The following is a 24,878-nucleotide window of genomic DNA, read 5'->3' on the forward strand; positions in this document are numbered from 1 at the left end:
TAAGTTGCTAGTGTGGCGAGCTCTAGACCAGCCCGCCCAGGCGGCTGTTCAGGAAGAACTGGCCCCTCTTCAAGGCGTCCTCCTTCTCTCCCGGAGAGCTGAGGGCCTGGCAGCGCCTGAACTCCTGGGTCACAGCGCGCCGGTAGTAGTTGCGGTCTGTGTACTGTAGGTGGCGCCCTGCTCGGAGCAGCGCTCTGTACAGCTCCAGCACGGCACCGCGAGACCAGCCGCCCATCAGGGAGAGCTCACGCTGGGCAGAGACGAGCGTCTCACACACACCTACAGGGACACAGTGTGGATCAGAAGAGCATGGGAATGCAGTGTGGGGTCACTGCTGTCTTATTACATGGATATGAAAGAGCCCAGGACACAAAAACCTGAGACAGAGGAGTGGGGTGTAGAATGTAAACATCATGCTGTCGAACTGTTCGGTGGTCGTACACTATTGATCAGGAACTATTGATCATAAAGACCTGATTATATATATACACACATATACATATACACATTTCCCAAGGAGTCTCATGGTATTCAGGTCCTTGCTGGGAAAAACACAGCCTGGTCAGCTTAACAGAGTTTACTGTTGCTGTAGTTTGATGGTCTAACTGGTCAACAAGCATGACCAGTATGACTAGTCTGACCAAGCTGGTCAACCAGGATGATCAAGCTGGTTATGCAGCTAAACCATCTAACGTAAATAAGACGTTCTGGTCTGGAGCTAAGCTTAACCAGCTGGTTTACTAGTATAGGAGACGTTTTCACCTGGATGATCAGCTCTTCAACCACCTTAACCATCACAGATCAGCTCAGATCAGCTCAGATCATCACAGATCAGCTAAGATCAGCTCAGCCCCTCGAAATCCAGCAACAGCTAGTCGTGAACTGGATGTTCCACCTCCCTCAAAGCGAGCTTATCCCAAACTACACCTCCTAACATGCCTATCTATATAAAAGACTGCACACTTCAACAGAAACCCTCTTTTAAACAACCTAGAACTAAAGCGCTGCCTTTAAAAACACCCTGGTTTAACCGCTAGCCACCGTTAGCCAACCGGCTAACCAGCTAGCAGCAGGCTCAAATGACCTTTACTGCTTAAAGAAATACGGGCGTGCAGGAAACCCAGGCTATGGCAGATGTATAGGAAAGATAGCCGTTTAAAATAACATAATGTGACACTTACGTTTGATAATTCTGTGTTTTAAAGCAGAGAGTTTCTCCGCTTTCCGCGCGAGGTCGAGCCACACACACAGCAACCAGCCGAGTGAACGCCTTCCCCCGGAAACCCAGATATTTACATCCGCTGCACAGCAGCCCGTGAAGTCTTCACTAACAACTTATTCTGCAATATAGATCATCACAAATATATTGAATTGCATCAATATATTACAGTCAAATATAAGTTTCGCATTAAAACGCCTCTTATTATTTTTTTTTTTGCCTCTTTCACAATTTGTCCGTTCCACCTTAAATATTGCAGCTGTTACAGTTCGGCGGCTACAGGCTCCACAATGTAAATGCGGTACCATTTAAGGTGGAACTGATAATTGCCAACTTTAAACTCGTTCATTAGGGGTAAATTAATCTGTACTTATTAATGTATTCATATTTTATCATCTAAAAAGGCCAAATGCATAAATGGCAAGGCTATTGAGTATATTTGCTAATCTAGCTAATCTTAATACTAGTATTTTTTTAAAGTAGTGAATATAAAAGGGGTAACTATAATGATTTATCCGGTGTGAATTAGTATATCTGTTTTTCAAATAAAAAAAGAAAAAAAAGAAAAAAAAATCTATATATATAAATATAAAAATCTAAGTCAAACCTACACACTTACATTTTAATGTAATGCAATTTAAAGTGTTTATTTTCTTGGAGCTAAGAGACTAAAGAGAAGTCTGTCACCCAAAATTAATTTCATGCTTGTTGCCACATTAGCCCTGTTGCTTCAGTGCAAAGCTAGAAGCAAAGTTCAGACACCAAACATGGCTGTCTTTGGCTATCGGTTTAAAAAGCTATACTCTATACTGGTTAACCAGCTTAGCTATTGGCCGTTGTACTCCAGTCTATCCTAGAACATATACTATAGCTTAATGTACTTGCAGGTCTACCAGCATGACCAGCTTGACCAGTCTGATAAGCTACTAGTTGACTAGTTTGGTCAGGCTGGTCAAACAGGTGATCATGTTGATCAGCAGGTTTGGTCATACTGCTTGACTAGCTGGGCCAGGTTTGCACAGTTGGTCAGCTAGCTTAAAAGAACCTTTTGGGATGGTTCTACATGGCATCAAATAGGGTTCCACTACAGTTACAAGTAAACACTAAAGCCTTTTGCTTAGAGTGTGCATTCGAGGAGTGGGGGACTCCATGTGAATGTGTGTCAGCTACAAGCCCACGTGCTTGGACCGAAGATACTGGAACGCTGGTTCTGTCTGTAACTGAAAGCTGTAGTGAACTCCCAGGCACTGGATCACATGATGACAATCAAAGATCAGACCAGCTAGCCTACAGTCAGTCACATGAGGTTACGATCGTTCCCCAAGGACTTCTGGGTTTGAACAGCTGACTCGTTCGAGTGGAATAATGATACTTATGTGAACTTTACCGGAAACCTGATTACAGGGGGCTCACAGCGGAGGGCCCATATTACATTAAACTGTTAGGCTAAAAGTAGAAGGTCACTGATTCTGCAAACAATGAGATTCAGATTCATAGCTCACTGCTCCTAAATACCACAGCTTGTACTGTATTGTTAAAAATAATAATACATACTATATATAAGCTGTATGTATATATTTTATATGTATGTATATATAATTACAAGCTGTAAGAACACAGTGTTGGCTCATTTATGACTTAGAGATCATAGACTCATAACCTATGCAGTTATACTCATAAATATTTAAACATTGACTCAGTTTATTTATCAAAGTAATTTTGCCTCTGTAGACCACCTTCTGGAGTCAATGTTTAAATATTTATGAGTACAACTGCATAGGTTATGAGGCTATGATCTCCTAAAAGTTATAAACACGAATGGCCACTAAATGCTTATTTAAGACATGGAATGCAATCAGGTCCAGCCCGTTTAGCTCTTTATCATGAACAATGAGAGAACAGACCACATCTGACCATGAAGCTGTTTGAAAGTGATCACCTGTCCAATTACTTTTGAGTCTGTCAAACTTGGAGAGGCTGAAATTCCAATAGTTTTGTTAAACCCCTTGAATTAAAGCTGAAAGGGTTCACTTGATTGGTGGTAGTGCACAGAAGCGAAATCACTCATGGACCTGGCTGTACGCCAGCCTGACACTCAGGCCCTGTAGAGATGTATTGATCAGGTGTTGATGAAGCAAACCGGTGGATTGTCCACCATCAGAATTGTGAAGTTCAATAAACTCCAGATTTGTTCTCTGAAGTGGGTTCTGGTCGCAGAGGAGAATGCCAGTGTGACGGTCTGGCCGGTGACTCAGTCAGCCTCTATCAGGGGAAGGGAAATTCAATTCCTTAATTGGAATCACTGGGTCCGCATTACGGCCTCTTCTTGTTTGTCCGCTGCGACAAAACTTGTTGTACACTCAGTTTCTTTCAGCACACGGTACGTTTCAGCGAGTCGCTCCTGCTCTGAGGTGAGTCCACATTCATCCACTTCTGCTCTCTGAACCTCCTTCTACCACACTGCTCAACATGATGACCGCATTAGGGGTCACAGCAGTTCCTCTGCTCTGCTGGGATGGTTCTGAGCTTGTAAATACACTTCGTAAAGAGCATAGAAACGGATTGCTTGGTGTTTTTTCTTTGTCGTTTGAGATGTTGGACTACATGGATTACAGCGTGACGTCCATAATAGTGAAAGCTCATACTGAACCAGTTTGTACATTACCAGATACCAGAGATATGTCAAAAAGAGGAGCCTGACATGTGCTACCATCCAAGGGTTCAAGGGTGGAGTCAAATGTTGTCTGATTCTAATCTTGCACACCTTCAGTCTTCAACTGAAGATGGTTAGATGAGTCCAGAATGACGAACAGAACTTTACATTACTGTAAATGAACTGTTATGATAAAAGATGATCCAAAAAGCTTCAAAATCTCAATGGATCCAAAGATATCAGGGCTGGAAACTTGACAGAAGATCATTTTAAATGAATATCTACCTTATATTGTTTACCATTTTAGAATTTCTCATTGTTCCCGAACATCGACATATCAAAACTCCAGGTTGGTGTGTTTTTATCATGTTAAAATCGACATTGTTTTAGTTGTATAATGAAAATAAAATAGGAAAAGCAGCTAATGCGGGAAGCGATTCCAAACTTTTGAATGGTACACCCTTTAGAAAGGGTTCCTCAAGGGTTCTTCAGTAATGACAGAGGCTCTATAGAGAACCAGGACAACTCAAATAGCTCTTTTAATGTTTATATGGTTCTTTTCCTGTCTAAATGGTTCTTCTCTAGGCTGTTCCTAGACCCTCAGAAAGGTTCTGCTATTGGTATGAGCTGAAGAATCTTATTTTGCAGGTCTAGATATGTGATGTATGTGTTATGTGCTAATATTGCATGTTTCAGGTGGTTGAAGTTCAGTATGTTCTACTGCTGGACTTTAGTTTCTTCACTGCGTTTGGTTTTTAAAGGCTTTATATGTAAGTAAATGGGACATCATTTCAGACACTTGGAAGAAGTTCATTTGTGGTCTTTCATACTTTCCGGTAAATTGGGTTAAAGCAGTGGAGTTGAGTTATCTGCTCCAGACTGAGATTCTTGGATTTCACCAGCTGTTAGGTGGTTTTCTCTTGACATGAGAGCTGTGATTGGCCGTTGAGGTTATTTCACCATAGTGATTTCTGAACAATTTCCTTGCATTATAATTATTATAATTATTATAATCATTCCTTTGCATTATCTGAGCAGTTGTTTTGAGCAGTTGTCATTTCTGCAACTAAATAAATGCTCTAAATAGTAATATTTTTATTTGGAATTTAGGGGAAATGTTGTCCATGGTTTATGAAGTACAACGCTAATATTAATTTCCCTTAAACACACTGCCTATAAACAGTAAAATCAGAGAAACTGATCATGTAGGGGGGTCTCTTAGTTGAGTGGAGCTTCATCTGGAGTGGACTGGCGTCTATACCGAGGAGAGAAAGGAATTCTAGAGAGGCCTGCTACAGTCAATCAGGCCAAATTATATTATACCACATGGGCCACACAGCATGAGACCTGTTCCCATAACAACTGGCAACACAAGCACCATGCTATACTCATTATGATAAATGGTGAAAACCCATAATTGAGATCCTGCTCTCGACCTCGTGTGAGGAGAACAGTCCCGGATTGTCTTGATGGTATTGTACTGCTGTGAACTGTCAGCGCTGTGCGAAATTCAAGGTGCATTCTTTACTCAAAAGGAGGCTTTTGTGGGGAAACAAGAGCTCCTCTTTGGAGACTGTAATGAACTGATTGAATTACAGCCTCCTGAACAATGAAGGGCACGTGCACCCCGAAATATCAGGCCAGCTATAATCATTCAGCCGTGGTTTATAATTCGGCCGGGATTTTCTTTGTACAGTATATTAAATCTTCAGTAACTCACATTTCACTGTAACCTAGAGCTGCTGGGGGTACAGCTTTCCCTCGGTCCCAGTCATATCATACATTAGCATAACCCAACTATATAACTCATTTAGTTCGAAAATTAAATAATTAAATAACTATGCATACACACACACACACACACATATATATATAGTTTAGGCTATCAAAATATTTAATAAAGGTGTGCCAGTAAATAAATGGTTAACAATTAAGCAATTAATATATGAATTAATTAATTAATGAAAATTGAAGCATATATTTATATATGTATATATGTTATATGTATATATATAACATATATAGCATTTCTATTGGTCCATTTATTATGAAATTCTCATGTAAAGATGTAAAGAACAACTGCCAAATTCACATTATGGAGAAAAGTGAAAAACAACAAAAACGGAGATACAAGGTTTTTGTTAGATGGCACAATATATACTCACATTATCATAATTATGATTTCCAACAGCAAACTTTTATATGATATTATATGATATTGCTTTCATTTCTATGTATTGAGGCCTGTTATTATAGAGTGTTAGATTTCTGTGGGAGTTTCCCCCAGTGATGCCCAACGATCTTAAACCTGTGCCAGTTTGCCCACCGTCCCCATTCTCCCAGCTGTTCCTGCAGACAGGGCCCTACACGAAGGTACAGTTTTACAGCGTTCCCAAACATGAACCCGGTTCTCTTCTCCAGGATGGCACTGCTCGATTACCCGATTCCAGAGTTGGACGTCACCCTTAAAGAAGCGAGTCGTGTTCTTCAGCTCATTCTGAGCCCGGAGGAGTACGTCCACTACAGAAACGCCCTCTCCCAGCAGACAGAGGTTCTCCAGGAGACCCAGGAGCAGCTGAAAGCCAGCGCCTCCGGCAATGAGAACTGGGTGACCGACCAGTTCAAGAGGCGGCTGCTCTCCTGCTACGATCCCCTGCCCACCTCTACGGCTATCCCCTCTGTCTTGCCCCCGTCCAAGGCTAAGGGAGAGTATGCACAGCTGGAGAGGGCCTCAGCTCTGCTGTGGGCCGCAGCCAAGCTGTACAGCGATCCTCAGCTCATTGAGGGCGACGTCCCGACGGAGCGCACGCAGCAGTCTGAGGTCTTTGCTGCCAGCCGCTTACCAGGCCAGAGCCAGGATCAGATAAAAGTAAGCCAGTCTACCTTCATTACAGCTTCCATTCTTCTCCACAAGTCTTTCCAAACACATTCAGTGATGTTGAGGTCTGGATCTTGGGGTAGTCAGTCCATTGGTCTGAGACCAGCAGCAGCTTCTGTGTTTAATTTCTCTGCTTTTCTCAGTAAGAGCTTCTTAATCAGCTCCACATCCTTTAAAACCAACAGCGTTTAGCTGTCTTCTCACAGTGGAAGGATGGACACAAACACCTGGCTCTCAAAGACGAAAGTGTTTGGTGGTCTACTAGGTCTTGCAGGGGGTTGTTAGGGGTCCCAGTTTCTCTGTATCTTCTCATAAGTGGATACGCGAGTGTGTCTGATTATTCATTTAGCTTGTCTGTTTGTTTGCAGGTGTATCCTGAGAGCCTCCATGCCATTGTGACCTGCAGAGGGGGTGTGTTTCCCATTCAGATCTTGAGGAACCCAGGTACAGGGGGCGCTGTCTCTCCTTTGCCTCTTCATGACATCTACGCTCAGCTGGCCCACGTGATGTGTCTGCCCGCTGCCCAGGCTACACAGGACCCATCCACCATCTGTGGACTATCTGCTCTCCATCGTCAGACCTGGCACGCTATCAGGGAGGAGATTCTGAAGGGCGGCGGCGAGGCGGCAGAATCACTTGAGATGATGGAGTGCGCCATTCTGGCACTGTCGCTGGAGGACTGCCCTGCCCCGGCCAGTCTGGCTGATATCCTCAATGCTGTTCGTTTGGGAGGGGCTGATGGACAGTGCCTGAGGTACTATGACAAGGTATGTGGAAAACACAAATTTCTATGAATAGATAATTACTGTATATTATTTAATAAACCCTTGCTGGAAATATACCTGACATGTTGCATTTGTTTCACAGGTGGTAAACATGGTGGTGTTCAAAGACAGTGTGGCAGGCATGGTGTTTGAACACTGTGCTCTGGATGGCATGGTCGCCGGCCTTGTTGTTGAAAGTGTGTGGCACCTTTCAGAGTCCCAAAACCTAGAGCATATGAAGTCTCAGACATTGATCAATGGGTCAGATGTTGCCTCCTCACATCCCAAAGCTCTGAAATTTCCACTGGGAGGTATAAAAATCCCAAAGCAGCTTCTTAACAGCCATCCACGAGCAAGTAACCCGGTCATCACATTCGAGGTTTCGTCTTATCCCGACGTTTTCACCACTCTAAGGGCTCACCGAGGTTTATATGACGCGTGGATCAATTTCACACTGCAGCTCTCTCTGAAGCAAGTCCTTGGGGAAACAGCTGGAAACAGCCACATCATGGTGACTCCCACTCACATGCGGCACTACAAACACGGCCGCTGTGATCCCACCTATTCCGCCACGATGCAGTCGCGTAAACTCGCGACAGCGCTGGGATCCTGCCTCGGGCCAGACAACGTTCCTCGCTACACCAAGGAGCTCTTCCGACAGTTCCACCTGGCGTTCCTGGAGCACAAGAATCTTATCAAAGCGACAAAAAGTGGTCACGGCGTAGGGCCTCATTTAGCCGTCTTGCGCAGGGGCATGTCTCAAGACAACCCTCTTAAGAAATACCTGGATCTTTTTGGATGCCCATCCATCTACCTCACTGGCTCGGATCTAATGGAAGGTGTGGAGTGTGCTGTGGGCAATGTGTACGCTACGGACCAGCTGGCGGTCACTTACCTGGGAAAGAAGGACAAGGTCCGCCTGGTGCTGAACGGAAAGGGTACCTTCGCCGGCGTCTTAGGAACACTTAAACAGTGTCTGGAACTTAACCTTAAGCTGGTGATGCTCCTGGCAGTGAGGTATGCGATCGCTGGGCAGATGGGAGCCATTGAGTGCCTCTTGCAAAAAGAGGAAGGGTCAGTAAATGGCACCATGGCAGAAGATTTCACGCAAGAAGGAGGAAAGAAGGTCAAGCAGAAAGGACCCTCAGAGTCAGGAAAGGCAGGAAAGCCAGCCTTCACTATAGTCATTCATGGCGGAGCTGGGGAGGAGATGATGCTGAGCCATAAAGTGGTTGAGATCATCGAATTTGCCCTTCAAACGGCGCTGACCCTGGGAGCGCAAGTGCTAAGTCATGGGGGTAGCAGTTTGGACGCAGTGCAGAGAAGTGTGGCTGCCTTGGAAGATTGCTTCCTATTCAATGCAGGTAAGGGCTCAGTGTACAACCGCAATGGCCAACATGAGATGGAGGCTACTATTGTGGACGGACATGGCAAAACGTCTGGATCAGTGGCTTGCTTGCGTAGTGTGAAAAACCCAGTCAAAGCTGCCCGCCAGGTGATGGAAAGAAGTGTACACGCATTACTGACAGGAGATGGAGCTGAGGAGTTTCTAGAGGGTCTCGAAGAGAAGGAAAAGCCAGTGAATGCGGAGTATTTTCACACTGACGTCAGATACAAGCAGCTGGCCATGAAGCTAGGCGGCAATAAGGACAACCATCCTCAAACTGTAGGAGCAGTCGCTCTGGATGGCTGGGGCAAGCTTGCAGCAGCCACGTCCACTGGGGGGTTAGTGGGCAAGTGGAAAGGTAGAGTCGGAGACACCGCAATCGTTGGAGCAGGAATATACGCTGACAAGAAAGTTGCCGTGACATGTTCAGGAGATGGCGATGCATTCTTACGTGAGACAGTGGCCCATAAAGTGGCTAGTCTCTACAACCTCAAAGGCTACAGTCTGGCGCAGGCCTGTCGGGAAGTGATATATGAGGATTTAGGGGCGAAATGTGCTGGAATAATCGCTGTTGACCACAAAGGTGAAGCTGTAGTGGAAACGAACGCTGGAGTGATGTTCATTGGTTCTATGGTCGATGGAGTTGCTCGAGCTGAAGTGTTCAGACCCATGGTGAGCTTCGCTAATGTGGTCTGGGAAACTGATGAATTGGTAGCCTATTTGCACCCTGAACCCTGGACCCCAGGAACCACGGTTCTCTCTCGAAAGGCCTTAAATGGTCCTGGTAGCATCTTTCAGTTAACTGTGCCCGACTATGTGGCAATGTTACTTGGGGCACAAACGGTTGCTAATTTACTTTGTGAGAAGCTTGGCGTGCACCGCTGTGCCTTGGTCTTCATGCCCCAGCTAGACAAACCTGCTCACATCAAAATCTTGCCTATTCATGGTCTGGAATCCAGCTGGAGGCCACATCTCGCCAGGGAAGAGGATTTCCACATACACGACCCTGGTTATTGCAGTTCTAAGAGTGGCCCACGCTCTGAAGATGCTTACTTAGACCAAATCCAGGCCAAGATCAGGGCTTCCCTCCCAACACCCAATGCTCCATCCTGCTATGATTTCCATGGAGAGCCCTCCCATGATGGTCTTTTTTCACGCATTGTGAGAGGAGAGGAGCAACAGTGGCGTGTCTGGGAAGACAATGAACATGTAGCCTTTCTGACCCCCTTCCCCAACACACCTGGCCTAACAGTTCTGGTGCCAAGAAAGCCACTAACAAGCGACATCTTCCGTCTGGAGAAGAGCGACTACATGGCCCTAATCTTGGCCACACGGAAGGTGGCTCAACTTCTGCAAGAAGGGATGGGTGCTCGAGGTGTGGCTCTAATATTTGAGGGGTTTGAAGTTGACTATGCCCACGCCAAGCTGATTCCACTCGTCTCAAAGCCTGGCGACGTGCTACCCGCGGTACCACCTCAGTTCTGTCCAACCTACCTCGGATATGTGACCTCAGCAGATGGTCCTCCAGCGTCTGCAGAGGCTCTTAACGACATGCACACCAAGATCACGAAGACCGCTCCTCCTCGCTCCTGGGAACATCCCCAAAGCCACTCCACATTAGCTATCAGGAGCCAGTGGTACCGCAATCTCTTTCAGATCCAGAACACCCTGTTCCACAGCACAGTGGAGTACTTTAACAAGACATGCAGGTACGCTTATGCTCTGACGCCAATCACAACTGACACAATTTCCTCCCCGATGGGCCTGGGGTCAGACTCAGAGCCGGTGTTCGTCAATATGCTGGGCCAAGACGTGTACTTGGCGGACTCCATGCAGTTTGTGCTGGAGTACTTCTTGCGGTTCCAGGACGGACTTCCAGGAGCGTATTACGTGTCTCCCAGTTTCCGGGGAGAGGATCCCGATGCTTCCCATCTCAATCAGTTCTACCATATTGAGTGCGAGCTACTCGGTGACATGGATGATGCTATTAGCATAGCGGAAGGCTTCGTGGCCCACTTGACTCGCGTAATGTTAAAGAACCACTCCAGAATCATCCTGAGCACAGCAGGAACGCTGTCCCATGCCCAAGACATGCTCAAGCGCCTGGAGGAACCCCTTCCGAGAGTGACCCTGGATCAAGCTATTTCGATGTTGCCCTCTTCTGACTGTCTCGAGTGGGTCCAGGAGGGGCAGCCTCAGTTCGGTAGAAAGCTAACCCGCAAAGGAGAAAGAACCCTCATAGAAAAGTACGGTGGTGCTGTCTGGTTGACCGAAATGGATCACCTTAGCGTGCCCTTCTACCAAGCGTACGTCGAAGGCTCTGGCAGAAGCAAAGCAAAGGCTGCCGATCTCCTCTTCGGGTTGGGGGAGACGGTGGGGCTCGGGGAACGACACCCCAACCCTGAGATGGTGCAAGAGGCCCTACGACACCACGCTGTACCAGAGGAATCATATAAATGGTACATGAACATGAGGCAGGTCATACCTTTGACTACAAGTGGATGGGGCATGGGCACGGAGAGATACCTCTGTTGGCTGCTGCAGCACGATGACGTCAGAGATATGCAGATCATCCCCAGGTTGAAGGCTAAGAAATACATGCCTTAAAGCCAAGACTTGAAATCATCGTAAAAGCAAAAAGTGACATCAGGAGGAATATGAAGCATTCTGGGCTGGTTTCCCAGACCAGATTAAGAATAGCCTAGACTTAGATGAACAGCCCAATGGTGCTTCAATTTAGTCCGGGACTAAGATCAATCCATGTCCAGGAAACTGGCCCTCTGAGAACCACGCTTCTAAACATTCAGGTTTATGATTCAGGAATTTTTTGCTTTTTGAATGAATGTGGTAGAAAAGCATTTTTACTGATGTTCTTCCATCCAGAAACATCCGAAACTGACAGCAGAAATGATGAGAATATATTTCAGAGTTTGAGATGCCCACGTGTTTTCTTTTCCTTAAATCTTATATATTATTTTCTACATTATGTCGTATCATATTCTTGTAAACACATCATTAATTCACTTGGAAATAAGACAGTGTGGCATTCTGTCTGTAGCCTGTAGAGGTTAGCCCAAGTAAACTGATGTATGAACACTTCTGCTTATGTATAATCCATATATATTTTACATATCACTTATTCTGCGGTGACTCTCCTCTTCTTTAGTCTTTCCATTTGCTGAATAAAAGACAATAACAATAAAGACTACACAGTATAACCTTAAAGTGTCTCCTGCCTCCTGCAGTCATTACCCAATCATTGTGTGGGGGTCATCCCTATGTTGCTCAGTGGAATGTCCAGGAAATAGCCCATGCTTCTAGGGCACTATATTTCATAGGCCCTATGTTTCTAGACCTCTCATTTTCTCAGTGGAATGTCCATGCTTTTAGGGCCCTATATTTCATAGGCCCTATGTTTCTCGGGCCCCTCATTTGCTCAGTGGGATGCCCATTCTTCTAGGGCACTATATTTCATAGGCCCTATGTTTCTGGGGTCCTTCACTCTCAGAAATAGCCTGCTGCTTCTAGACCACTTGTTTCCCGAGTCATATCTTTCTAGGGCTCTATGTTTCCTAGCTGCTTTGTGGGTGTGTCTCTAATCAAAGTCCCTTAAAGTAGTGGCTGCTCATCTGACCAGGCACAAGGCAGCATTCTCCAGAAGCATTTAAAATAAAACAGGGATTTTTTTGTATGCTAGATAGATGGGTCCCATCAACCGGACCTCCATATATATCTTCTATACAGTTCACTTCGTTCTAATGGGTTGCTGAGGTCCAGGCTTAATACAGCGACCAGATAATGCTATCACAGACTTCCACGTTTAATCCTAATGATGTTCGTGTGACCGTGACACACACTACCACAGAATGAGACCTCGTGACGATGCTGGAGCACTGAATCACTCACAGATCGGGAAACAGGAAAGCAGACCCTCTTTATGACTGCGCTTCACACCAGCCTCAGACCTGCCCAGGGATCAGCCTGCGGCTACAATGCCACCATGGTCAGGAATCTGAGTGGTCACGTCTCACTGAACACCTCTACTAGGTAACAGGTAATCATGCTGCATTTTCAAGCTGGAACAGGGACTTGCTGGCATGCAATTCCAGCACGGAAGCTTTTTAGATAAGATAAGATAGTCCTTTATTAGTCCCACAGTGGGGATATTCTCAGTGGCAGAGCAGCAGCAAAGGGATAGCAAGACACTCAGATCCCATATATACTAGTATCATATATATATATATATATTCCTTATGCGTGTGTATGTGGTCCGCTGGGAGCAGTTATAGGGTTGCAAATAGAAAGTATAGAAAAAGTATTTATGTGTTCTTTACTCTAAATAATATTTAAGAATATTAATAATCTTTATGAAGCATGATTAAAAAACTATAACCTATATAAACTATACCATTATTAAACACTATTTTGCTGGATGTCTAGTAGTTTAATGTCCTTAAGCTGAGCAGAGCAGTTCACCACCTCTGCTTTCATTTGAAAGAAAACTATAATTAAGTTAATTAGAGTTTAATTTCAAATTAGTTCATTAGAAAATCAGGGGAGAACAGGGTGGGTTGGCACAGTGTCAACATCTGGACCCACATTCATTCAGTTATTTTGTTGAGAGCTAGGGGCCCTGGAACCGTACAGATGTTTCCTAGACATTTCAGAAAGCTGATAAAAAGGGTGTAAAAACAGAAGACATGCAAATGAGCCTTAGAAAACATAGAGCCCTAGAAGTATAGGCCCCTAGAACGATAGAACGGTGGAAACAAAGTGCTCTAGAAACAGAGGACTGGTTCCGAGGCACATCAACAAGCAAATGAAGGGTCCTAGAAATATAGGGCCTATAAAAAAAAAACAAGGCCCCAGAAACATCGCTCCTAGGAAATATAGGGCCCTAGAAAGATTTGACTCTGGAGACAAGTGCTCTAGAAAACAAGGGCTATTTCCCCGACATGTCAACAAGCAATTGAAGGGCCCTAGAAACATAGGGCCTATGAAAAACGGCCCTAGAAACATTGCACCTAGGAAATTTAGGGCCCTAGAAAGATATGACTTGGGAAACAAAGTGGTCTAGAGCCTTTGGGCTATTTAGACAACAAGAGAATGAAGGACCCTAGAAACATAGGGCCTATGAAATGGATCACTATTTCCTAGAAACTCCACTGAGCAAATGAGGGACCCTAGAAACATAGAGTTGGGAAACATGAGGCCCTAGAAGTATAGGCCACTAGAAAGATAGAACCCTGGAAACAAAGTGCTCTAGAAACATAGAGCTATTTCCCTGACATGTCAACAAGCAAATGAAGGACCCTAGAAACCTAGGGCCTATGAAAAACGGCCCTAGAAACATAGATCCTATGAAATATAGGGTCCTAGAAAGATATGATTTGGGAAACAAAGTGGTCTAGAATCATTGGGCTATTTCTTAGACAATGAGAGAATCAAGGACCCCAGAAATATAGGGCCCTAGAAGCATTCCACTGAGCAAACGAGGGACCCTAGAAACACAGGGTCACTTCCTGTACATTTGAAAGAGTAAATGAAGGGCCCTAGAAACATAGGGCCTAGCCCCTATATGACCACGCAAACGTGAGAGAAAGGGCCCTAGACTCAGAGGGTTGACCCTCAGCTGTTCTGACCTCGGCCAGCAGGTGGCGCAGGTGTGCGGTTCCCCTGCCCGTGCCTCAGATCCAGATGAAGTGGCTGTCATGGCCGGACAAGTGAAAGCTCTCGTAGCTGCTAAGTGGTTATCCGATGCGGTCAAAAGCAACCGGATCGGACCGAGCCTGCGCGTCCTGGACGCGTCCTGGTACCTGCCCAAACTCAACCGCAACGCGCGCGAGGAGTTCCGGCAGTGCCACATCCCGGGAGCCTCGTTCTTCGACATCGACGAGTGCTGCGACACAACGTCCCCGTTTGACCACATGCTGCCCTCGGCCGGCGAGTTCGCCGACTACGTGGGGGGTCTGGGCATCGGGAACCGGACCCACGTCGTGGTTTACGACGGCAGCGACTTCGGCTCGTTCGCGGCGCCGCGGGTCTGGTGGATGTTCCGGCTGTTCGGCCACAACTCCGTGTCCGTCCTGAACGGGGGGCTGAAGACCTGGCTGCGGGAGGGTCACCCCGTCACTGACCAGCACACCAAGCCGGACAGCAGCGAGTTCAGAGCGGAGATGCGCGCGTGCTGGGTGAAGACCTACGAGGACGTGCTGGAGAACCTGAGCAGCAGGAAGGTGCAGGTGGTGGACGCCAGGGTGGAGGGCCGGTTTCGTGGGCTGGAACCAGAGCCGAGAGAAGGTAAATACTGAGGGACAGTAAGAGGAGTCCAGTTTACTGTAGATCTTCTGGCTTTAATGCAGAAGCTTGTTGACAGCTCAGAGTCTCTCAAAGTCCTCCAATGTTCTCCAATGTTCTCAAAATCCTCCAACTGTCCAATGTTCTCAAAAGTCATCCAATATTCTCAAAACTAATCCAATGTTCTCCAATGTTCTCAAAAGTAGTCCAATGATCTCCAATGTTCCCAAAAGTCCTCCACTGTCCTCCAATGTTCTCATAAGTAGTCCAATGATCTCCAATGTTCTCAAAATCCTTCAACGTTCTCAAAACTAATCCAATGTTCTCCAATGTTCTCAAAAGTCATCCAATGTTCTCAAAACTAATCCAATGTTCTCCAATGTTCTCAAAAGTAATCCAATGTCCTCAAAAGTAATCCAGTGTTCTCAAAAGTCATCCAATGTTCTCCAATGTTCTCAAAAGTCATCCAATGTTCTCAAAACTAATCCAATGTTCTCCAATGTTCTCAAAAGTCATCCAATGTTCTCAAAAGTAATCCAGTGTTCTCAAAAGTCATCCAATGTTCTCCAATGTTCTCTAAAATCCTTCAATGTTCTCAAAACTAATCCAATGTTCTCAAAACTAATAAATGTTCTCCAATGTTCTCAAAAGTCATCCAATGTTTTCCAATGTTCTCTAAAATCCTTCAATGTTCTCAAAACTAATCCAATGTTCTCAAAACTAATAAATGTTCTCCAATGTTCTCAAAAGTCATCCAATGTTTTCCAATGTTCTCTAAAATCCTTCAATGTTCTCAAAACTAATCCAATGTTCCCAAAGGTCCTTCAGTATTCCCAAAGGCCCTTCAATATGTTCTCCAATGTTCTCAAAAGTCCTTCAAAGTTAACCAGGCATCTTAAAGAAGAATTCCAGTTCTTCATGATTCAGTGGTAGGATGTTTGGTGTGAAATGGTTCATTATAGAGAAACTTACCAGCTCTACCAACCAGGCTTTTGTCTCCATGACTGACAACCCCAATACTGCCACTTTACTTACCATCCAAACCCACCAGTGAACCTGCACTGGTCTTCTGAGCTTTGTATGGAAAGCTTATGATGATAAAATAGTGGAGAATCTGGGGAAAATACACATTTTCTCTGGGGACTATTTTGTCGCACAACACCCTGCATGTACCCAGTGTGTCCCTCCACCATGAGAAGAGTTCTGAGAAGATCTAAAATCCATTAACTCAAGATATTAAAACCCAAATGAATGGGTTTTAGGTCTGAACTCTTCTCAGAACTCTGGTAGAGCAGTGTCTCAGTCATCAGGCAGCGTCTTCATCACCTTTAGGTCACCTCAGGCCCTCAGGCAGGCCCACTACCGTTACCCACCGGGCTGTTTCTCAACCCTGCTCCTGTAGTTAAACTGTAGAGCACTTTTCAGACTCGTCCTGCTCCACCGCTCTCACTTTACCCTCATGATACGCTTCACAGCTAGCTGAAGGTGCGTAACGGGGGTGGCGGGGGGTGGGGTGGTGAGTAAGTGTCCCGTGCAGGGAGGCTCCAGGGCCAGGATTGGCAAACACTGCCCCAAAGTAACCTGTTTCCACCGGACTCTGTGGACTCCGTCTGCAGACTGTATACTGAACTACGGCTGTTACACAAGGACTAGTGCCTATATGAGGGTAAAGTACTCAGATGTGTGTGTGTAAGTGTGTCACACACACATTGCTAGGCTATGCTAAGCTAAGCTAATATGATATTCCTGACTTATTATTTTACATTAGGGTTGGAGGAGTCTGCTTTGTTTATTTAACCTGATTTATTTATTTAGTTAGTTTTGATTTGATTGATTGATTGATTGAGAATCATAATGTATGTGATGTCCCATGATCCTTTAGTTTATTCTGTGCAGTTTGATGTTAAATGTTCTCAAAAGTCCTCCAATGTTCTCCAATGTTTTCTAAAGTAATCCAATGTTCTCCAATGTTCTCAAAAGTCCTCCAATCTTCTCCAATGTTCCCTAAAGTCATCCAGTGTTGAATGTTTTGTCTAGAAGATAAAAGCTGGAAAGGTTCTTTAGGTTGTATTAATTCAGCCTTTAAAAAAGTTCTTTATCCTCTTAAACAACATCGGTGGTCTGAACGGTTCTTTCCAAGAACCTTTGCGTTTTTATAGAACCTGTTTAGCTCAGAATTTGTCAGATCAGCTCGAGTTTGGTCTGGTGAGCTTATGTTTATATATTTAATAAACAAAAAATGCTGTATGATGGAATTTGACCAGTGCTGCCCAGAACCAAGGCCAGTGGGACCAGTGTCTCTTACCAGGGACCAGTGTCTCTTAAGGCAGGAACTCCAGTCTTCTGCGGCTAGAAAAGCCCCTCAGCCGTCACACGCGAAGCCTGGCACACGGTCAGAGTGTGGGGGTGAGGAGCATGGCCTCCAAAACCTTGATTGGAGTCCTGGGGCAGTAGACCAGTGGAGTTGGTTTTCAACATGTGTTTTAAACCCTGTCTCTCTCTCAGGCACGGAACCCGGTCACATCCCCGGCTCTATTAACATGCCCTTCCCCTCCTTCATGGACTCGTCCGGACTGGAGCGGCCTGTGGAGGAGCTGACCGCGCTGTTCCAGCAGGCTGGGGTGGACCTGCAGAAGCCCTTCTGGATCACCTGCGGCTCGGGCGTGACCGCCTGCCACATCGCCCTCGCGGCCTACCTGTGTGGGCACCCGGAAGTGTGTCTGTACGACGGCTCGTGGTCCGAGTGGTTCGCCAAGGCTGCACCTGAACACGTCATCTCTGAGGGTAAAGGCAAGCAGGTGTAGAGGGTAGAGGGTAGAGAGAGCCCCTGTAGAACTGCGGCGATGTCTATAGGTTTCGGGACCTGCCCTCGTCTTACTGGATTCGTTCAGATTCAGAAAGGCTGAAAATGTGCAATGATTAAAAAAGGACTTCCCATATTATTTCCATTTAAATTCATATTGATTCAAAATCCAATGAGACCCGAATAAGAGCTGGAGGCTGATTTCTGAGGCTGTTTGACCCCAGAGGTCATTTGTGATCATTGGGAGCCGAGTTACTTTCACTTAGGAGAACGTTTACTGAAATTGTCCTTCTGGACAGCAGCGTCCAGGCTAACCCTGACCGGTCCATCTAGCGTGTTGCACAGACTCTCATTAGTGATGGTTACCGTTTCTGCAAGAGATGCTGTCCAGAACTGACCACCGCAGGAATACGAGCAAGGGGTTTAAGGGCTCGTCAAAGTGCACAAGTGTAGATGGTAATCTAGGGAACATCTACATGTCTGACTAAGTGACCTTCTTAATCTTCTACACACTGAACGGTTACACAGCTATTGTAGCAACTGGGCAAGAACAGTCAAGAAGTTCTGAGGTTGCTGTTTCCACTGTATCATGTCAATCAAATTGTACAAAATAAACTCTATATTTCAGCTCTTTGTGTCCAGAATCGTTCAGTTTGCCGTCTGACCGCAGTCTGGAACGCTGCAGAGCCTCCACTGTACCATCAACCCTCAAATTCAATTACACAAGGGTGCGAGAAGCTGAACCTCCTGTTTCATGTGGTGCAGGTTCCCCTCGGGCCTTCACCACAGCTTTGACCCATCGAGGCATGGACGCCACAAGTCCTCTGAAGGTGTCCTGCAGGATCTGGAACACCAAGACTAACGTTAGCAGCGGTGTTGTGAGGTTGGGCCTCCATCAGCATCCCATGACCTTTTCGCCAGTTCACTGGGTGCCCTTCCAATGCATACCAGGAACACGACACCCCTCAAGACCCGCCTCTCTGAGGTTCTGGAGATGTTCTGACCCAGTCATTGTCTAGAACATCACAGTCTGGTTCTTAGATTCTTATGCTTGTCCATTTTTCACCTTCTACACTTTCTTCATCACCCCTGGAATCAGATCATCAGTGGTCCTCACTTATTATTATTATTATTATGAGTGGTTTTAATGTTATGGCTGATTATTATTATTATATGCTGTATATGATCTATACAGTCACTGGAGGGAGCCAGCACAGGCTGTGTAGCACATTGGCCCTTAAAGACAGCAGCGTCCAGCAGGGTCCAGCAGGGTCCAGCAGGGTCCAGCAGGGTCCAGCAGCCCCCCTATGCAGAGCTGTGCCACACTCTCAATGGCAGCAGCAGGTGGACGGTGTTAGGTGTCCTGTGCTCTGCCTGAAGGTCCTGCAGCCCACAGTCAGCAGCAGCAGCAGCAGCAGCTCGGCCATTAAACGAGCTCCTAAACATCTTCTAAAAATCACAGCGGATTAAAGGCGATTGTCCAGCTGTAATCAGCGATTCTGACCCAGGGTCTGGACAGCAGAACCGCTGGCGCTGAGGGAGGGAGGGAGAGGGGGAGAGACGCCCTGCCGATGACCACAGAGCTCGAGCCGCAGATACAGATGTTCCTCTGCGTCCTGCAGCTGTTCCAGCCTCTCTAGCTCGCTGCTGGGGTGTAGGATAGCGGGAGCTGGTCTTGGCCAGGCTGGTGGGAGGCATTTCTGCAGTCCGGCTGCTGTTGCGAGGTGAGCCCACGCCTGTGATCAGCCCTACTGTATGATCCGTGTTCTCTGGTTCTGACCCGTTCTGGCCCGTTTGGCTGTGCTGGGCTGGGGGTATTGTAAGGGTGTAGTTACACGCTATTTATTAATTTGAGCTTGAAAGAAGCCCTAGTGTGATATTATTTTTTCGACGTGCGTCTTTGATGTTGTTGTGGTTGTTGTTGCGCTTCCGTGCGTGTCCACAGGGCGGCGCCAATGAGTCATGTCCGGCATCGCTCTGAGTAGACTGTCCCAGGAGCGCAAGGCCTGGAGGAAAGACCACCCGTTTGTGAGACACAATCCCCTCACCTGCTCTTATTATCTTACATTAATATTACTGCATTCATTTACCATATTCTGATTACTGTAACTGTATCAGATCTTATATTAATCATTTATTATTCATTCTAAATTATTATTTTAAGTAATAGTCATTTATTGCTTTTACTGTATTTATCTCATATCATGGTCATTAATACTTACTATTATTATGATCTTATTCAGTATCCATTTATTATAATAAATTATAATGGTAAAGCTTTAATAATATGTCATTTTAAATAAGGAAATAAAGTAATTTATTACCTGTAGTCTTTTTTTTAAGTTAACATAATAATCCAAAATAAGGATAATAATAATAATTATTATGATTATTATTAGTGTTATTATTATATATACCCATATCGAGACTATAGCAGTATAGAGACCACAGATAGCATGAAACTTACTACTTTTTTTAGTAGCATATTTTATTATGAAACCAAACTTTTAAACAACCAGTTATATATATTTATATTAAAAAAACATAATAAAATATATATACAAAACAACAACAACAACAAAAAATATATATATATAAATTAATGAAATAAATAATAATAGAAAATTATATAAATATATAGACATTTTGGTTCTGGAACCAGTAGTTGAGTTTCAGCAGCTTGTTTAAAGGAAACACTGTAGTTTAGTAGCTTTGTGAACCTGAATGTGAAATTTCTGCTCTTATTAGATCTGATTTGGGATCAGATATTAAAAAAGTGCAACCTATAAAAAGGGCACCTATCCAGTATTTAAGTCTTTATTGACAGGCGTAAAAAATCTGGTATCAGAAAGGAAAAAGTGGCATCGGTGCCTCACATAATAATAATAGTTATAATATAATTTAGAATAACTATTTCTCTTACTGTAATATCATCATATATGATTTACTGTTATTACTGTATTGTTTTTTACATAAGCAAAATGTGTGATTTACTGTGTCCCTGTCTAATTATATGCATCTAATTACCATATTATTGTATATGAATACAGTATTAATACTAATAATACAGTAACAGCAATAAATACCACTCTCTGTTCTGTGTGTGTGTGTGTGTTCCCACAGGGCTTTGTTGCTGTACCAACCAAGAACCCAGATGGCACAATGAATCTGATGAACTGGGAGTGCGCCATCCCGGGGAAGAAAGGGGTGAGCAGTTCCACGTCTGCTGTAGTAAAGGCTGTGTGTGTGTGTGTGTGTGTGTGTGTGTGTGTGTGTGTGTGTGTGTGTGTGTGTGGCATTAATATGAACGGTCACTGCTGTATTTGATGGGTTTGCCTCTCTGGCTGTTTGCTGGTCGTAGACACTTTGGGAAGGAGGTTTATACAAACTGAGGATGCTCTTCAAGGACGACTACCCATCATCCCCACCTAAATGTGAGTGTGTACGGTGATGCTCGGGCTGTGTGCCGTTACAGCGGCTGTGCAAAGGTTCTTTGAGTGATGCTATAGACGAACCACATTGTCCGGTTCCACAGGACAAGATCCATGAAGATTGGTAAAGGTAAAACTGGCAAAGAACCTTTATATCAAGTGAAGGTTCTCTAAACTGGGAAAAGAGCCAAAGGAGGTTCTTCTGCGGCATCATTCACAGAACCCTTTGTAGCACCTTTTATTTTTAGGAGAGAAGAGCTGAATCTGGGTTCTTATTCTTGTAAGTGGAACCTTTTTGGTGCAGTTTAGAACCATTATAAAGGGTTCTGTAGAAAGCCCTAAGAACCATTTAAGCAAGACATCACTAAAGAGCCACTTTTAGGGGAGTGCTGGACCTGAGAGTTGGTGGATGAGTTGGCTCAGGTGTGTTTCAGTAGGTGAAGTCGCTGGACTGTGGTGGTCACTGCTGGACTAGAAGGGCATGTGGTCAGAAGGTCTCTCCTGAGCCGGCCTGTGTGTGAATGTCTCTCTCGTCCTCAGGCAAGTTTGAGCCTCCGATTTTCCATCCCAACGTTTACCCGTCTGGAACGGTCTGTCTGTCCATCCTGGAGGAGGAGAAGGACTGGAGGCCAGCCATCACCATCAAGCAGGTAAGACCTAAAACACACATGTTCTGTACCTCTTTCTCTAAAACACTGAAATACACACACACACACACACACACACACACACACACACACACCAGTGTGAGAACCTCGTGCAGATGTGCAGCTCAGCATGTGTCTGTGTGTTCGCATTGTTAGATCCTGCTGGGCATCCAGGAGCTGCTGAATGAACCCAACATCCAGGACCCAGCGCAGGCCGAGGCTTACACCATCTACTGGTGAGAGAGGGGTTCACCCAAATCACTTTCTGTTTATTAGGGTTTATTCTAATGTTATATAGAGTTAATTACAGGTAGACACTCTCACTGACCGCTGACTTTATGTTTATTAGGGTTTATTCTAATGTTATATAGAGTTAATTACAGGTAGACGCTCTCACTGACCACTGTCTTTATGTTTATTTGGGTTTATTCTAATGTTATATAGAGTTAATTACAGGTATACAGGCTGTGGTCAGTGTACTATCTCATGCTCTGGTTCTTTGTCTCCTGCAGTCAGAACAGGATGGACTATGAGAAGCGAGTGAGGGCTCAAGCCAAGAGATTTGCTCCAACATAGAACTCGGACTCCGGACTCGGACTCGGACTCTGGACTTGGACTCGGCGGCAACGTGAAGCAAGTCTGTGTTCTGCTCACACAAACCGGGACATAAACCACCATGACGAGAACATTAATCCTGATTCTGATGTTCTGTTACGTTTCAGAACTCTCAGCTTATTTCTTCACAGCAGGTTCTAGAACATCTTCAATCTGTATTTTGGTTCTAGAGTCTGAGTTGCATGTGGATTTGTTCAACCTGACTTAAAGGCGAGCCTGAATATGGACTTGAACCGCAGAGCAGCGGAGTCGGTGCACAACTCGGACTTGGGCGCTGGGTGTAAATAAGCTTGGTTTCCTGCAGCTGGACTGGACTGAATGAAACAACAGAGGAAAAACGTCATGTCTTTATTATTCTGTTGGGTCGAACTGCTGGAGAACCAGGTTCTTAATGGGTGGAACTAAGAAGGTGGACGGAGGAGGTTCTGTTGGCTGCTGGTCTTGGACCTGTGCTGTGCTTTTGAGGAGGGAGATCTGGAGTGATTTTGAGGAACTGTTTGGAGATCAGCTGAGCAGGAGTGGGAGCAGGGGGGTCATGGGGAGTGTCTGTAAATATATAAATATGGGCATTTGTTTACTCTGAAGATATTTCATGACATAAATATAAAAATATGTGTGACCACAATAAATATGACAAATGTATGAATTCTTACACAGATTTGATTCTGAAATTGGGTAAAATACCATGAGATAGAGCTGTGATCAGTGCAAACATGGAGTCAGCCTAATCTTGCTCTTTATATATACTCAAAACTTTGTGGACACCATGTCTAATGTAATGCATTTAGCTACTTTAAGTTGCACCCATTGCTGACACAGATGTGCAAATGCACACACACAGCTTGTCCAGTCCCTGTAGAGAAGAAGTACTGCCCATAGAATAACTAAATATAACCAGCCGTGGTCTAGAGGGGTATAAAACCCCCCAGCATTGAGCTGTGGAGCAGTGGAAGAACTGTGTTCTCTGCAATCAATGCAATCAATCAAATCCTCACAGCAATGCTCCTCTTAAATCTAGTAGAAAGTCTTTTTTTTGCTCCAGTAAAAGCAGGATCAGCTCTTTTTAATTGCCTTGATTTCTGAAGAAACACTGAATGAGCAGGTGTCCCAATACTTTTGTCCATTTGTAGACACTAACAGCAAACGTGACAGAGGTGTGAGGTCCACAGCTGATTAGAATCCAGCATCTGGTCGATGTCTTCGGGGTGTTGTCATTCGCCCATTATGACATCACGCTCGGTAACCGCCCGCTGTTGATCTATTGTGACCTCACTGGGCGTAACCTCACACTGAGCGCTGGCGGATTCGGCGTGTGGGGCTCTGTTATTTATTCATGTTGAGCTCGTCTGCGGATAACCTTACAGCAGGCGAGCGCAAACCGCTGCAGACTCTCCGGACTGTGGGGTAAGCTATTCACACAGCAGGTCCTGCAAAAACCCTGTATCTCCATTTCCACACCAATGGACCGATAGAAAGCTAAGATGGTTTTGGAGGATTTTTGCATTAAATTGATGAGGTATAAATATATAATTAAATATATTGAATGTCAAGACCGATGTCAGTATTCCGCTGTCCTGCCTTATACCTGTGTGCTGTGAGCTTGAGCTATATTCTATGTGTCTAATATATACTGCAGCCTGTTGCTGTCCACTCTACCACAATCACCATTGGTCAGTTTCTGACCACATGACCTCTGTTGTGTCCAGAAGGTTAGACTGCCTAAGCTTATCCTCACATTCCAGGTTAGACCCACTGTAGACCTTCTGCTGTGGGATCATCTCTTCTTCTAAAGGCACTTGTCTGTTTTACTGCCTCCTGGGAAAAGACCGAAAGTACTGGTTGCAGCTGGATGACGACTGCGGGGTCATCAGAGCTGCCGGGGATGCAGAAGGACACTCTGGTAACTGCATGAACATTTCTACTCTGATGACACTGTCCAGCTCGCCTCTGCCATGCAGACCGGTGTGGCCAGTTCCCCTTAAACCAGTGCACTGAAACAGCCTGAAGCCCAGTTTCCCCAAACGGTTCCTCCATTCAGAAGCTCGGAAGTCCAGAAGCACGTCTCACATCCCACTGAACCCTGAGTGTTGTTACGATGATACACCTTAAGTGTTCATTCATGCACTATTTGGACAAAAATATTGGGACACCTGCTCAATTCAGTGTTTCCTCTGAAATCAAGGG

At 45.1% G+C, this 24,878-nt stretch overlaps 4 protein-coding genes across 4 annotated transcripts; 3 read left to right on the top strand and 1 right to left on the bottom strand.

Annotated features, from left to right (window-relative positions):
* Positions 1 to 22: 22 nt before the first annotated feature.
* LOC140551132 (mitochondrial ribosome and complex I assembly factor AltMIEF1-like) lies at positions 23 to 1,262 on the bottom strand. The gene is made up of 2 exons (XM_072674498.1): positions 1,182 to 1,262; positions 23 to 279 (listed from the first exon to the last, which is right to left on the bottom strand). The coding sequence occupies exon 2, from the start codon at positions 233 to 235 to the stop codon at positions 23 to 25; it is 213 nt and encodes a 70-aa protein (XP_072530599.1). The 5' UTR covers positions 236 to 279; positions 1,182 to 1,262.
* Positions 1,263 to 6,270: 5,008 nt separating this feature from the next.
* Positions 6,271 to 11,508, top strand: LOC140551024 (uncharacterized). The gene is made up of 3 exons (XM_072674393.1): positions 6,271 to 6,741; positions 7,119 to 7,517; positions 7,618 to 11,508. The coding sequence occupies exons 1-3, from the start codon at positions 6,271 to 6,273 to the stop codon at positions 11,506 to 11,508; spliced, it is 4,761 nt and encodes a 1,586-aa protein (XP_072530494.1).
* Positions 11,509 to 14,578: 3,070 nt separating this feature from the next.
* mpst (mercaptopyruvate sulfurtransferase) lies at positions 14,579 to 18,628 on the top strand. Its single transcript, XM_072675101.1, has 2 exons — positions 14,579 to 15,201; positions 17,704 to 18,628. The coding sequence occupies exons 1-2, from the start codon at positions 14,613 to 14,615 to the stop codon at positions 18,000 to 18,002; spliced, it is 888 nt and encodes a 295-aa protein (XP_072531202.1). The 5' UTR covers positions 14,579 to 14,612; the 3' UTR covers positions 18,003 to 18,628.
* Positions 18,629 to 19,319: 691 nt separating this feature from the next.
* LOC140551610 (SUMO-conjugating enzyme UBC9-like) lies at positions 19,320 to 23,336 on the top strand. Its single transcript, XM_072675102.1, has 7 exons — positions 19,320 to 19,725; positions 19,947 to 20,029; positions 21,125 to 21,208; positions 21,363 to 21,435; positions 21,973 to 22,082; positions 22,236 to 22,315; positions 22,592 to 23,336. Exons 2-7 carry the CDS (start codon positions 19,964 to 19,966, stop codon positions 22,653 to 22,655), a joined length of 477 nt encoding a protein of 158 aa, XP_072531203.1. The 5' UTR covers positions 19,320 to 19,725; positions 19,947 to 19,963; the 3' UTR covers positions 22,656 to 23,336.
* The last annotated feature ends 1,542 nt before the right edge of the window (positions 23,337 to 24,878 follow it).

The sequence above is a fragment of the Salminus brasiliensis genome, chromosome 3, assembly GCF_030463535.1.
Source record: "Salminus brasiliensis chromosome 3, fSalBra1.hap2, whole genome shotgun sequence".
Taxonomy (NCBI): domain Eukaryota; kingdom Metazoa; phylum Chordata; class Actinopteri; order Characiformes; family Bryconidae; genus Salminus; species Salminus brasiliensis.

Coding starts and splice junctions, on each gene's coding strand:
- mpst (XM_072675101.1), top strand. CDS start 14,613: ATGGCCGGACAAGTGAAAGCTCTCGTAGCTGCTAAGTGGTTATCCGAT. Junction 15,202..17,703: donor GGAACCAGAGCCGAGAGAAG/GTAAATACTGAG, acceptor TCTCTCTCTCAG/GCACGGAACCCGGTCACATC.
- LOC140551024 (XM_072674393.1), top strand. CDS start 6,271: ATGAACCCGGTTCTCTTCTCCAGGATGGCACTGCTCGATTACCCGATT. Junction 6,742..7,118: donor AGAGCCAGGATCAGATAAAA/GTAAGCCAGTCT, acceptor GTTTGTTTGCAG/GTGTATCCTGAGAGCCTCCA. Junction 7,518..7,617: donor GCCTGAGGTACTATGACAAG/GTATGTGGAAAA, acceptor TTTGTTTCACAG/GTGGTAAACATGGTGGTGTT.
- LOC140551610 (XM_072675102.1), top strand. CDS start 19,964: ATGTCCGGCATCGCTCTGAGTAGACTGTCCCAGGAGCGCAAGGCCTGG. Junction 22,083..22,235: donor CAGCCATCACCATCAAGCAG/GTAAGACCTAAA, acceptor TCGCATTGTTAG/ATCCTGCTGGGCATCCAGGA. Junction 22,316..22,591: donor GAGGCTTACACCATCTACTG/GTGAGAGAGGGG, acceptor TGTCTCCTGCAG/TCAGAACAGGATGGACTATG.
- LOC140551132 (XM_072674498.1), bottom strand. CDS start 235: ATGGGCGGCTGGTCTCGCGGTGCCGTGCTGGAGCTGTACAGAGCGCTG.